Source organism: Sorex fumeus, unplaced genomic scaffold (assembly GCF_029834395.1).
Source record: "Sorex fumeus unplaced genomic scaffold, SorFum_2.1 ptg000128l, whole genome shotgun sequence".
Classification (NCBI taxonomy): domain Eukaryota; kingdom Metazoa; phylum Chordata; class Mammalia; order Eulipotyphla; family Soricidae; genus Sorex; species Sorex fumeus.
The window spans coordinates 26,410,166-26,423,263 of NW_026606185.1; the positions used below are offsets into that span (position 1 = coordinate 26,410,166).

Consider the following 13,098-nt stretch of genomic DNA (forward strand, 5'->3'; position numbering starts at 1 on the left):
TTTCTTTTTAACTTCTGTAAGTGTTCTGCAGTTAGCTTCTTGTTCTGTTTGGAGGCAGAATGTCCTATGGTGCTCAGGAGTTACACCTGGCCTACAGTGCTCAGGGGTTATACCTGGCTCTGCACTCAGAAGTCACTTCTGGTAGTGCTCGGGGGACCCTAAGGGGTTCCAAGGGATCAATCTCAGGTTGGCTGTGTGCAAGGCAAAGGGCCTTAACGGCTATACTTCTCTCAGGTTCCTACAATTAACATTTCATAATGAAAAACTTTGTTCCTTTATACGTGCAGAGTTAGTTTTTCATTTAACACTGCCTGCCAGCACATCCAGGCCAGTGGTCAGGTAAATTAACTTAATTATAATAAAGCAATCCTGAAGATTCTAGGAGTTAAAGTCATTAAAATCCTAATGAAATTTCAGAGCTGGCCACCCAGCTTTGACTTAGCAGCTGTAAGATAAACAGATATCCGGGCAACTGTTTCCAAAGGCCTAAAAATGACATAAAAGAAAATTTGAACAATTGATCTTGTAAAGCGCCATACACCACGTTCATCCTGAGCAAACGTAACCTGAAACGCGCCCCTCTCTCATCCTCCAAGTTGGTGCACCGCAGAAGTGGTGTATGTGCTCTCCATTTCTCAGTTTACTTTCCTGAAGTTGAAATGGAGTGGAATTTCCACGTAGACTTACCCATTAGCTTCAGGGCTAAATTTAAACCTTTAATTAAATTAATCCGTTGATCTTAAATGCATTGCTTCTACCTCTGAAAAGTGCACAGAGGTTTCTTAGATGTCGCAGGGCTTAATTTGGTGTGACGACTGTTCCTTATTGCATTTGCTAAGTCACCCAAAGAGCACTGGGAAAGCCGCAGGGGCTCTCGGCGGGAACCCCCGCCCCCAAACAGGCATTTACTGCGGCGGGACAGGGGTGGGGGGGGGAGGGGGAAATAAAACATTCCTCGAAGCCTGGGCAGAGCCGGAGCCGCAGCTCGGGCGGAGTTCCTCTTTGTCCAAGGTACCCCCAACTAGGTAGGTTCCTACTCAACACGACACGAAGTACCTCACCGGATTGGTCCTACTTTATGTAGGAGATAAAGAGACCATATCTACAAAAGCGTGCAAGGGGACCTAGACCTAAGGGTGGCAGTCTACCTCCGTTATACGTTTCGGGGTCCAAGTGAACATTTGTCTTAGAATTTGCCAAGAAAGCCAAGCAAGGTGAGCTCTGTCAAGGAGTGTGGCCGCGCGGACGGTCTGCGGCCCCCCGCCCCTCGTGCGCATCTGCCGGGGGGGGGGGGGGGGGGTCACCGTCCTGCGCCTGCGAATGAATGAGTCTGAACTCACTCCAGTCTTGGCGACGGTTGGACAGTCCACGGGGAGGGAGGGGCAGGGGACCCAGCCAGGTAACTCTTCAGAAGGCTGTTTCTCGGGGTGCAGCCGGACTCCTGCGTCGCGGCGAACCAGCCCCGAGCGGACCCCCTGAGTCCTCCGGGACCCCCCGCCTGCCTCCCGCGGCGAGCCCCGGGGGTGCCCCGCGCGGGGCGCGCGCGCGCGGGGGGCCACGTGCCGGCTCCCGCGCGCCGCAGGAAGCCGGGGCGCCCCTCGCCGCCTCCCCGGCCCCTCTTCCTCCTCCCGCCCAGCTTTGTTTGGCTCCCGGGTGCCGTGCCCTCCACGTGACGCCGTGGGATCGCGAGGAGCGCTCGGAGCGCGGGCGCGGGGCGCGCGCACCCAGGGACGCGGCGGCCGGGCCGGGCCGAGCATGGGCCGCCCGCACGCCGCCCGCGCCCCGCGCGCTGCCCAGCCCGGCCCCTAGCCGCGGGCCCCGCCGAGCTCTCGCCGCGCACGGACACAATGGCCGCCACGGCGGGCAGCGCCGCCCGCAGCAGCCGCGGCCGCGCGGGCACCGACGCCGCGGGCACCGGCGCGGGGCCGCCGCCCGAGCAGCCCCCCCGGAAGCCGCGCATGGACCCGCGGCGCCGCCAGGCTGCCCTGTCCTTCCTCACCAACATCTCGCTGGACGGCCGGCCGCCGCAGGGCGCCGAGTGGGGCGGCGGCGAGGACGGCGGCGCCCGGAGCCGGCACAGCCTGCTGGCCGCGGCGGGCACGGCGGCGGCGGCGGCGGCGCTGGCGGCGGGCGCGGGCCCCTGCCCGGCGCCGCACCCGCCGCTGCCGGCCCTGCTGCCCGGCGGCCACGCGGCGGCCCGCGGCTTCTCCAGTCCCCTGGGCGCGGGCCGGGCGTCGGGGGAGCCGTGGCAGACCCCGCGGTCGGCGCCGCCGCAGCTGCCCGACGGGCTCGGGGGCTCGGGACCCGAGGAGTCGGAGGAGGACGATGCCTTTACCAGCGTGCAGGTGCCCGCCGCCGCCTTCCTGGGCTCTGCGACCCCCGGCAGTGGCGGCGGCAGTCGGGGCCGCCTCAACTCCTTCACTCAGGGAATCCTGCCCATCGGCTTCTCCAGGCCCAGCTCGCAGAATTACTGCCCCCTGGAGCAGCCCGGCCCGGGGGGCAGCGCCAGCGCCTTCGAGCAGCTGCAGAGGTCGCGGTGAGTATGCGGGACGCCGCGCGCGCGTTAAGCACCCCCCCACCCCCCGCTCCGCCCGGGGCTGCTCCGGGGGGCGATTGGCGTCCCACCCGACCGCGCCCGGTGCGGTCCCTGAGCTTCCGACCCCCCGACGCCAGCGCCACGGGCCGGGAGTGTGAGCCTGCACGTGTGCCCGGGAACCGGGCATCCCCAAGCTGAGAGCACCGCGCGCCCGCAGCGGGGCCGCACTTGGAACTTGAGGAAACCTCTGCAAAAAAGAGGCACCCAAATAAATCTCCCGTGCCGTGGAGGAGTTCACCGGTTTCCAGACCCGCGGGCGCGGTCCCTCGCGCCCCGCCGGCCTAGGCTGAGCTGGGTGCAGAGCTGAGCCCCGGGTCCCCGCAGCACGTGCGAGCTGTCAGTCATCAGCGCGCCCAGCAAGTTCCTGCGCCCGGGGACGAGGTGGGGGTGCGGTGGGGTGAGATGTCTCTTGGTCTTTTCCTTTTTGTTTGCCCAAGAAATGAAAAGTCCTCTCTCAGTTTCCTAGAATCGGGGCCATGGGAGTAGGGGGCTAGCGGGGGAAGGAGAGGAACTCGGACTTGAGGATTTTGGTTTCCGTTCCAAGATGGATATGCTAGAATTAGTTCAAAGCTTGCGGCTCTTGGCTAGCTTATCTGCAGGTATTGCACATCTTAGCAAAAATGGGAGATGTTGGACATTTGCTGGTTGTGCTGGAGATAAGCGAGAGCCTGTGGCCATATGTTCAAGGGATCTTTGGGAATCAGCTCAAAGTCCCGTGGCTGGCCTCAGCACTGAAAATGAATCTGTGGAGCAGGGGAATCGCTGCAGTTACCCCGGAATCTGAAGTTAGCTCCACCTACGCACTGTCCTTTTCGGCATCCCGGCCTCAGTTTTGCCTTCTGGAATAGCCTTGCCAATATTCTGCAGGCCTGGAGTTGAGATGAAAGAACGTTTTTCACTTACAGCTCCTACCGTGGCTGCTCATCTGGAAACACAAGCTCACTCTGACCTAAGCCAGAAAAGTAGTTTATTGGAAAACTTAACTTCCTCCCTCAGTGGGTAAATAGGGAAGAACGAGTTGGACTCAGACAAAGTTTGCAACTTTGTCCTAAGCTCTTCCTTGTATTTGAGGATGTTTGTATACTGGGGCTCCAGGCAGGCAATGGGGAGCTGAGGAAGCAGCCTCACCATTTCCCCAGGGGAGTTGGCATAGCTGGGCACAGGTGACAGACACAATCAGGCACAGGCCATATCTTGTTGGTGCACAAACCTCTCCGTTTGCAGGAAGTGCACTGGAGGGCAGCCCCTTCCTTCCAGGGGAGTGGTGCAGACTCAGCAGATTCTGGGCCACTCAGGGTCCCGCCACTCGATGCGTTAGCTCCTGGTGCCTGTAGTTTGAGCAGAAACCCAGCTAGAGCAGCGGGACACCACAAAGATTATCATAAATTATGTGTTACTCTAAACCAGTGTGCAGGGCTGGTCTCACGTCTGCCCTATGTGCTCATAGGAAAATGCATTTTGCTATTGATTTCAGTAGGTGTTTCAATGGATTTAATATTAGGAATAAGTGACCTTAGGCTTATAGCCATAGGGGGCCAGAGTAGTAAAGCCTCGCTCCAAGTTCAGTTCGAGGAATGAATCTACAAGTAGTTTGGCCAAGCTTTCCCTCACTTCTTTTCATAGAATTGTGCCTTCTTAGGAAAGTGGGTTTCCTATGCTAGGCAGCGGAAGAGCAGATTTCCTCACCCTTCTCTGAGAATCTCGAATCAGAGGGTCTGAAGTATCTTTGTGTGTCTCTAACCCCCAGAGTAGCCAGAATTTAAGCTCCGATCAGAAAGCACCAACCTTTTAGATGTTTTGCTGATCTGCCCCCAGAACACCTTAGGATAAATTAGACCACATAGAGACCACCCAGTCTGAAAATTACATTCATCCCATTCACTTGGGAATTGACCGTATCTAGCAACTTGGTAGGAAAAAATCTTAGCTTGAGAGAAAACTTCGTTAGAGTCAGCTACAGAAATTGAAATCAGCCAAGGGACTGGAGACCTAGTACAGGAATTTAAGGGACTTTTCCTTGCACACAGCCAGCCTGAGAGGTGATCACATGGCCAGGAGTAAGCCCACTCCCCAAAAGAAACAGCATCACATGTTAAGTATAGAGAGGAGGTAAATGAATAAAACAGCGATGAGCAGTCTCCCGGGACCCTGTATTTCCTACATGGCTGCTCCCAAGAGTTTTGTCGGGTCTGAGGAGATGGCTGAAAGGACCACAGCTCATGGTCTGCATGCTGGAGCCCCAGGCTTGTTCCTCAGCACCACATGCTCCCCAGGCCACTGCCAGGAACCATCTTTAACCTCGTCCCCGGAAGCAGTCTGCTTTAAAAATCACTAAAGATGGTCAGGAGATAGTGCTGCAGTTACAGTGCATGCTTGCATGTGTCCCCTGGGGTCCGGCCTCGATACCACATGGTCCCCTGAGCACTGCTGGATGTGGCCCTGGAGCACCATTGGTGGACCAGGAACCCCCCCCCCCCCCCAACCACCGCCTGAGTAGCAGTGACACTTACTCTGGACTATCTGCCCACTTAGGGAGAGTCGGTAGAGAGGCCACCTTCCACCCCCCTGCCTAATTACTGCTTCGGAGCTCCCCATTCCCAAATAAGTTACTACGGTGTATTTTCAGCTGCCCAGAATGATTCAGAACAGTGCTTTCCAACCTTCTGCTATCAAGCAGCAAAGCAGTGCTTGATGATCATTGTAGTAGGCTACAGACTCGTTTGAATAGGGCCAGTCTGGCAAATGCCGTTGCTCCGCTGGTGGGGTGACCCCTACAGAACAGCCTGTTCGCTGGGGTCTGTGCTCACTACCTCATGGGTGTTCTCCTGGAGTGTTGTTTTAAAATTGGTTTTGTTTTCTTTGGACTGGTTTCTTATGTGGGAGATTCTGTAACAATTTGTTTCTCAAAATATGGGGTCTCTTCAGCTACCCCTGGACTCTGAGAAAGGCACATGCACCCCATCCTGGGGGCTTTGATCTGCTGGCCCAGTGCACCAAGAAATACAAACTCTGTCCCTGTTTTAGATGATAGCACTAAAGATGGTCAGGAGATAGTCCAGCAGTTAAAGTGTCCAGGCTGGAGCAATAGCACAGTGGGTAGGGCGTTTGCCTTGCACATGGCTGACCCAGGTTCAATTCCCAGAATCCCATATGGTCCCCTGAGCACTGCCAGGAGTAATTTCTGAGTGCAAAGCCAGGAGTAACCCCTGTGCATTGCCAGATGTGACCCCAAAAGCAAGCAAGCAAGCAAGCAAGAAAAGAAAAGAAGAAAGAAAGAAAGAAAGAAAGAAAGAAAGAAAGAAAGAAAGTGCATTGTAGCCTGTGCCCATCTGGGTTCAGGCCCCAACACCATATGGTGGATCCCCTGAGCACCATTGGGGCTAGCCTTGGAGCCCCTGGGTTCGGAAGCTCCAAACCTGGATTTGTAACAGTCCTGGATGATTCACGTTTACGATACAAATGTGGGAACCTCTGCCCTCATCAAATCTAAACATCAGCCCTTTCTTTGAAGGTCAGATTTCATTCCCAGGGTGTGTTCAGGGCAGATAAACCTCTGGATCTGTTGATGGGAAACTTTGAAGTCTTTAATCTTACTTCTCTCTGGACACTTGCAATGCCCATTACAGCTGCTGCTTGCACTTTCAAACTATGAGATCTGGCAAGGAAGTGAATGTCTGTGCCCGGACACAGATGTGTTTCTGTGGTCTGGTGAGTTCGGCGTTCATCACATTTAATGCTCTCAGCCGTTATCGGGGTGGGTGCCGTGGACCCTGTCGGGGCTAGCGCAGGGAGGTGGAGGTGGCCTGCATCCCTCTGCCTTGCACGTGTCACTGGAGCGGACTGTCGCTGTGGGCTGTATCTATGCCAGGTGCTGCCGGCCCCTCAGACTGTTGTGCACCCTTTCCTCATCATGCTTATGCTTTTAGCCTGTTGGGGGTCCCCAGCTTTGCTGCCTCTTTCCAATTCCCATTCTTTTCTAGGGAAGCTCGGTCTGGGGTTGGGGATGGGCGCCCACTGATGGGAAAACCAGCCTCCTGGCACTTGTTGTCTGGCTGGGACTCAGAGGTGGGGAGGCCAAAGGAGGCCTGCTGGATCGACACCCTGCAGTGCTTCTGTGCTCGGGCTGTGAGCTCGCCTGCAGGAAGGTGTTAATAGGTGAAAGGGAGTGTAAATTTATAAGGTGTGTTTTAAGGCTTCCGCAACTGGCAGAAGTCCTGGCTTACTCACTTCTTAGAGCTCCTGAGTGGCAGCCGGCCACCCCAGTACCCAGTACCCAGAGGGAGCCTGTGGGTATCTGGCCTGAGGATGGAGGGTGGGGTTAGGCTGGAGGGAGGGGCCATCACGCTACTGTTCCCAAATATTGTGAGCTCTTTGCTTCTTAGAGCACTGTCATTAGCACTATGACTGGCGGGGAGAGAGACTATGTGGTACCCGGGTTTGAATCCTGGGGCCACTTGGAAGACTTCTGGGAGCTGTTTCTCCCGAGACCCTTATTATGGAGGGCTGTCTCTGTGGGCGCCCTGGCACCTGGCTTTTCCAATGGAAAAGCAGAATCTCCTGGGATCTTGATTCAGACTCCTGGATTCTGTGTGTTAACTGGGTTCCTGGGGTGCCGATGGGGAAACCTTGCAGGAAGGAGGCCTTCCAGCCACTTGTCATTGTTTCCCACCTCACGGGTAATGAGTCCCTGGTGCCAGGACACTCGGCATCAAGGTCAAAATTCAGACTCTTTCTCTTTCTAGGAACTTCCTGCCCCCTTTCCCTCTGCTTCGGCCTGGCCTAGCTGTGTCTGGAGTCTCTGTCTTTGCTGAAAAGGACCGCTCCCATGGCCTGGCATCTTCATCACATGTGGCTGAGGGGGGCATTGGTCTTTCCCATGTTGCCACCTTCCTGTGTCTCCTCGGCAGGACTCCACGCTTGTGCTCCAGCCGTCAGCCGCTGCACCGGTCTGGGTTTCTGAATTCCCACTGAGGACTTGAATCTGCTCAGCAGTGAGGCAAGCTCACCTTCTCACCGCCTTCTCTTGCCATCTGCAGTGGCAGTTACTCTGAGTACCTGCACAGGCCAGGCTTGAGAGCCGGGGCCCTGCAGGGACCAGAGTGGCCCTTGGTGGCTCCCCCATGACCCCCGGCCTGCAGCCCTAAAGCCTGTAATGTGGTGAACTCAGAAGGGGGAATCAGCCAGAAACCCGCTTGAGGCTGGCTGGCAGGAATCTCTGGAGGGCAGAGTTCAAGGGTGACCTCCAGGGAAAAGGGAAAGTGCAGGGAGCCTGGGCTCTCCCTGTAAGAAGATCTGTGGGGTGAGGAGAGGACAGGGCCAGTGGCCTTTAGCACACCATGGGAGGGGCAGCTCGGAGTGGCCAGTGACAGGGCCTGCTGTGGGCCAGACAATGCCAAGGCAGTACTTGGGCACCCTGCATTCAGGGCCCGCCCTGCCCACAGTGGATTACACAGACCGGTGACCTCCTGCTTCCAGCCTTGGTTTCCTTATGGAATAAGGACCTGGGCAGGTGAGCATGGCCACTCTTTCAGGGCCAGTACTACGAGCACCTTAGAATGAGTGAGCGAGTGAACAGGCTTCCCTGGGCAGGAGGGAATCTGTATTGAGCACCTTCCCTTGAAATCTGATCCCTGCGGCTGCTGAATCTGAAAGCCACTGCCACAGACGGCCCCTCGGGGAAGGCCATCTCTGATTCCCAGGGCGTGCGGGTTCGAGTCCTTTTGCAGATGCCAATTTCAGGCTCCACACGACACGCATGGCAAGAATCCAGAGTCCCAGGGCGGTCACTGACCGGGAAGGAGAGTCCTGTCACCTGGGGTTTACGGAGCCTTGTGCTGTGGCCTGGGTAGTTTGTGTGGGAGGGGGCGTGAGCTGGGAAGAGTGCAGGATCACAGGGGAGCATGTGGAAGTCCCCAGGACAGGGGCACTCACTCACCCCTACCCCCCACTTCTGTGGAGCCAACGACATGGCCGTGGCAGTGAGGAGCACATCAGCGGGCTAAGGACTGTGCAGGGCAGCGCTAACTAGCACGTGCCCCCACCCCCAGGAGTTCAGAGGCTCAGGGACTTGGGGGCCTGCTGGGGGGCCATCTCTGCCCCTGTCTACCTCACACGCGTGGTCTGAGAGTCAGGCTCGTGAGAGCTGGCGTGGCTGGGCGCAAGGGGCCTGGTGACCTGGACGGCACTGCCCAGTCTCACCAGGCTCTCTTAGCACGGCCCCGCCCTCCCGGCCTGCGGAGAGGCCCTCCAAGGGGCTGGTGGACACCAGCCCTGCGCCTCCTGGGAGCCGCATCTGTTGCTTTGGGTGAGAGTTTTCCCAGGTGGTATTCCGGGCACACCAGGGGCCCCTCCCAGAGACTCCCAGCTAACCTGGCCAGCTAGGAGGAGGCAGTGTTCTTGGCAGTGGGCTTCTGTGGCCACTCTGGGGGTGCTTCGGGAACTCCAGGCGTCCAAACAGGGTTGGCCACCTGCAAGGCGTGTGCTGTGGTGGCACACTGTCTCTCGGGACCCTGACGGCCGCAGCTCCGCTCTGTTCTTTCCCTGCCTCTCGTGGCCAGCCGTGTGCTCCTGGCTGCCCACAGGGGTTGGAGCGGCACCCAGATGCCCGAGTCCCTGCGTGTCCCTGCCGTGCTCTGGTTCTCATGCATGACAGGAAGGAAGCTATACATTCCTCCCTCCGGGGCGAGTTGGCTTTGTCTCCAGTCTCCCAAATTTATTTGGCCTTCTGCCCCCCTTTTCAGGAAAAAATATATGACTCAGGAGAGAGAAAAAAAAAGAAATAGTCCTTTATGGAAGTCAACTTTCTTGAACATGTTGATGACGACATTGTGGTTTCTGTTATGTCATGTCCCAGCGTGGGCCCCTGGGGGCACCCCCGTATCCAGGTGTTCAGCAGACAGAACCCCACCCCTCATGGTCCCTGAGACTGCTGAGAACCCTGGACCATATACTGCGCCCTAGGAGGACGTCTCACCCACTTTGGGCAGGAATAGCCTAGACCCTTAGTCTTCCTAGCCTCGTCCTTGCCCCTGGCTGTTGATCAAGAACATTCTCTGGGGAGCAGCCAGGCCCTTTCGTTTCTGAATTAGCTTCGCTGCCTCCTTTGCTGCAGAGACACAGCGAGTGGTTGCAGAGAAATCAGGTGACTGCCAAGTTTACTCTGTTTACTTGTCAGCTCCTGGGGGAAAAGGCAGCACCCCACCCCACCCTGCTGTCCCCCCTTCTCCCTCCCCGGCTCCCCGACTGGCCTGCCCCTCTCATGGTTTCTGTTGGACCCACAGGGCTGTCTCAGGGACCCTTCTCAGTTCCTCACTGGATCCTATCAGCTTAAAATTACTTGTCTTTCACCTGTGACTGCCCCCTGGTCACCTCTGTGTCACCCCCACTCTGTTCCCCTGCACCTCCTTATGCTTGGCACTCCCATACTGTGCTGGCCCTCAAAGGCTTCTCCCCAGAAAGGAACCCACCTCCTCCTACAGGCAGCCTTCAGAGCTGACACACATATGTGTCTACACACACCCCTTTGTTTATGGCCTTGGCACACTGCTTGGATGGACACACATACACACACACACTACACATACATATACACACACATACCTCTTTGTTTATGGTCTTGGCACTCTGCTAGGACACACACAGACACACCCCTTTGTTTATGGTCTTGGCACTCGGCTAGGACACACACACACACACACACACACACACACACACATCCTTTGTTTATGGTCTTGGCACTCGGCTAGGACTTTCTCCCTTCCCCAGGTGCTCAGGATCTTGCAGGTGAGGACCTGCTGCTGGCTCTGAGCAAGGCAGCGCCTCTCTGGAGAGCCAGCCCCCTTCCCCCCCCAAGGAAACCTGGATTCCCTGGTGGTGTTAGCAGAGAAGTGTGATCCCAGAACAGTGGCAACACTTTTGGAAATCCTATTAAAATACCTTTCTCATCAGATCCCACTGCTTCTGGTACCTCCCCTCCCCTACCTTTCCTTGCTTTCATTTTCACCGAGGTGTCCTTTAAGTCAGCTGGTTCCGCTTGGCCCAGTAGAGGGCTGTGGCTGGCTCCCAGGTCCTGGTAGAAATGATGGAGGATCTGTGCCCTGGACATCTGGGTGACCAACTCTGCAAATCAGGGTTTGACTCCTTGTGTAGAGCTGGCTAATCAGCCTGTCTACCAGAGGCTCCATACCCTCCCCCTTCCCGTCTTCCTTCTTTCCTCCTCCGAGGGACTGTGCATGGTGTCTCCAGTAGGGGAAGAGTTATCAGGTTTGTTTTGTTTTGTTTCTGGGCCACACCCAGTTGTGTGCAGGACTAGTCCTGGCTCTGTGCCAGGGACCTTATGCAATGCTGGGTATTGAACTGGGTTGGGGCACAGCTAGGCAAGGGAGTGATGTACTTACTGTACTATCTCTCAGATCCCCCAAACCAGAAGTTTTGCAAGAATCGTTTATTTACCATAATTTTGTGAATTTACCAAGGGTCATCACCTCAAGAAAAGTATCTGACCCCCTTAAGTTTGAACGTGCTGAAAACAGAATTTGAAGACACCATGGGACGCAACTAGATTAGTTTGGTGGTCAGGGACCATCCGGTCATTGCCTAGGACTCTTTCATGGGCTCTGGAATGTTGTCTTTTTATTTTTGTTTAGTTTTAAAAAGCCTCCAAGAACATATAATCAGCCAGAGTTTCCTTCCTCCCCCCACCCCACCCCTTTTTGTTTGTGTTAGCATTTTGGATAATTGCATACTAGTTTATATTTAACAGAGTTATCATTAATGCGACTTGGGGTTTATTGCCCATTTAGTTGTAAAGACAAATGCTTGTAAAGTAGAATGTAGAAATGCCAGTTGTTTCAGACTTGGAATATGGTAACAGTATATATGTATTTGAAAGAAAAAGCCCAGATTTCTTCCTCGTTTCTAGGCCAGGGGCTATATCAACCAATCTGAATTAGACTCCATGATATGTGATGCTGCTTCAGTTTTTTTTAAAAAAAAAATTCATAATAGATGATAAACTATTGTACACATGAAAATATTTTAGAATGCCAGAGATTTGTGGTTGAGTATATCTAGTTTTCTTTTAAAACACTTAACCCATTGGTCCAATGAATTGGAAGACAAAGTGTCTAGTTCCTTTTGTTAGGAAGAGAGGAAGAGGAGAAGATTCCCAAGATGAATAGACAGGCAAGCTATCTGCTTCCTCTTATGGACAAAAATTGGCTGTTGGGGGACCAGAGAGAGTGTCCACTGGGCAGGGAGCTCTTTTCCACAAGGCAGACCCTGGTTTGTCCCTGGGACCACAAGTGAACAAATGATCGCCTGAGCATTGCCGGCAGTGATCCCTAAATGCAGAGCCAGGAGTACGCCCTCTACTCAATCCCCAAAACCAGCCACCTCCTCCTCTCCCCAGCATCCCTCCCCCCTCCCCCACCCCCCCCCCCCCCCCCCACACACATAGCCCTGCAATCGGCTGGTAGAGCTGAGGTTGGGAGCATGTTGAAAGGTGGCACTTGAAGCAGTATTTTTGTTGACTTGAAGCAAGTTTGCTCTTGGAGGGGCCAAAGTGAGAGGGAAAGGAAGGTGCGGGTATCTCAGGCAGCTGTGGGCGGCAGAGACGGATTCCGGGTCCCCGTCATGAAACCAGCAGGCAGGAGAGTCTATGGTGCTGACTTGGTTGGCTATCACAGCTTGCAGATTGATTTCAGGAAAGTCTATGGTTTCATCAGGTCATTTCCAAAAGGCAGTAGATAGATGAAAATGTTATTCACCGACTCCTTCTCTGAATGCCCTAGGGCCAGCAGGGCCACGTTTTTGAAATTGGTGCCCTCTAAGAATCCGAGCTGAAGAGAGGGGCTGGGGTGCAGTGTAAGTGGCAGAGCAAATGTAGTGTTTATGTGAGGCCCCAGGTTTGACTCCCAGCACCTCCCGGGCACTCAGCACCACACGGAGTGTGGACCCCCCAGCAAATTAGTAAAGTAAAAATTAAAATGTCTACTTCAGTTACATTGGAAGATTATTAATAGCGTCACGATCACGATCACGATCATCCTGTTGTTCGTCGACTGCCTCGAGCAGGCCCTCCTTTGTCCTCGCCCTGAGATTTTAAAAAAGTGCCATATTCAAGGCTCTTTCAGGGTTAGGAGAATGAGACCCATCATTGTTACTGGAATTTGGCATATTGGGTACGCCACGGGGAGTTTGCCAGACTCTGCCGTGTGGGCAGGTAACATTCGGTAACCTGCCAGGTTGTCCAAAGTAAGAATGAGATAATAAGATGTCACAAGGCCGCATTCGCTTCGGGGAGCTGGGTTTTGGCCGTTGATGGGTCTCTGGGTCTTGGGCGTTGATGGGATTACACGGTGCTGGGGAGCAGATGGTAGGTGTGACCCCTGCCTACTGGAAGGTGGAGGATCTGGGTGGAGGATGCTCAGCCCTGATCCGAGCAGGCTTGGAGATCTCAGCCCCAGGACCCGCATGCCTTTGTTCCTCTGCCGGTACCTTCA

At 55.2% G+C, this 13,098-nt stretch overlaps 1 protein-coding gene across 1 annotated transcript in view; it reads left to right on the forward strand.

The window, feature by feature from the left end:
* The first annotated feature begins 1,753 nt into the window (after positions 1 to 1,753).
* Positions 1,754 to 13,098, forward strand: part of CABLES1 (Cdk5 and Abl enzyme substrate 1) — a 108,973-nt gene continuing 97,628 nt past the window's right edge. Inside the window, exon 1 of the mRNA XM_056137991.1 lies at positions 1,754 to 2,536. Coding sequence (XP_055993966.1) covers positions 1,848 to 2,536 — 689 coding nt within the window. The 5' untranslated portion in view covers positions 1,754 to 1,847. The remainder of the gene's footprint in view (positions 2,537 to 13,098) is intronic.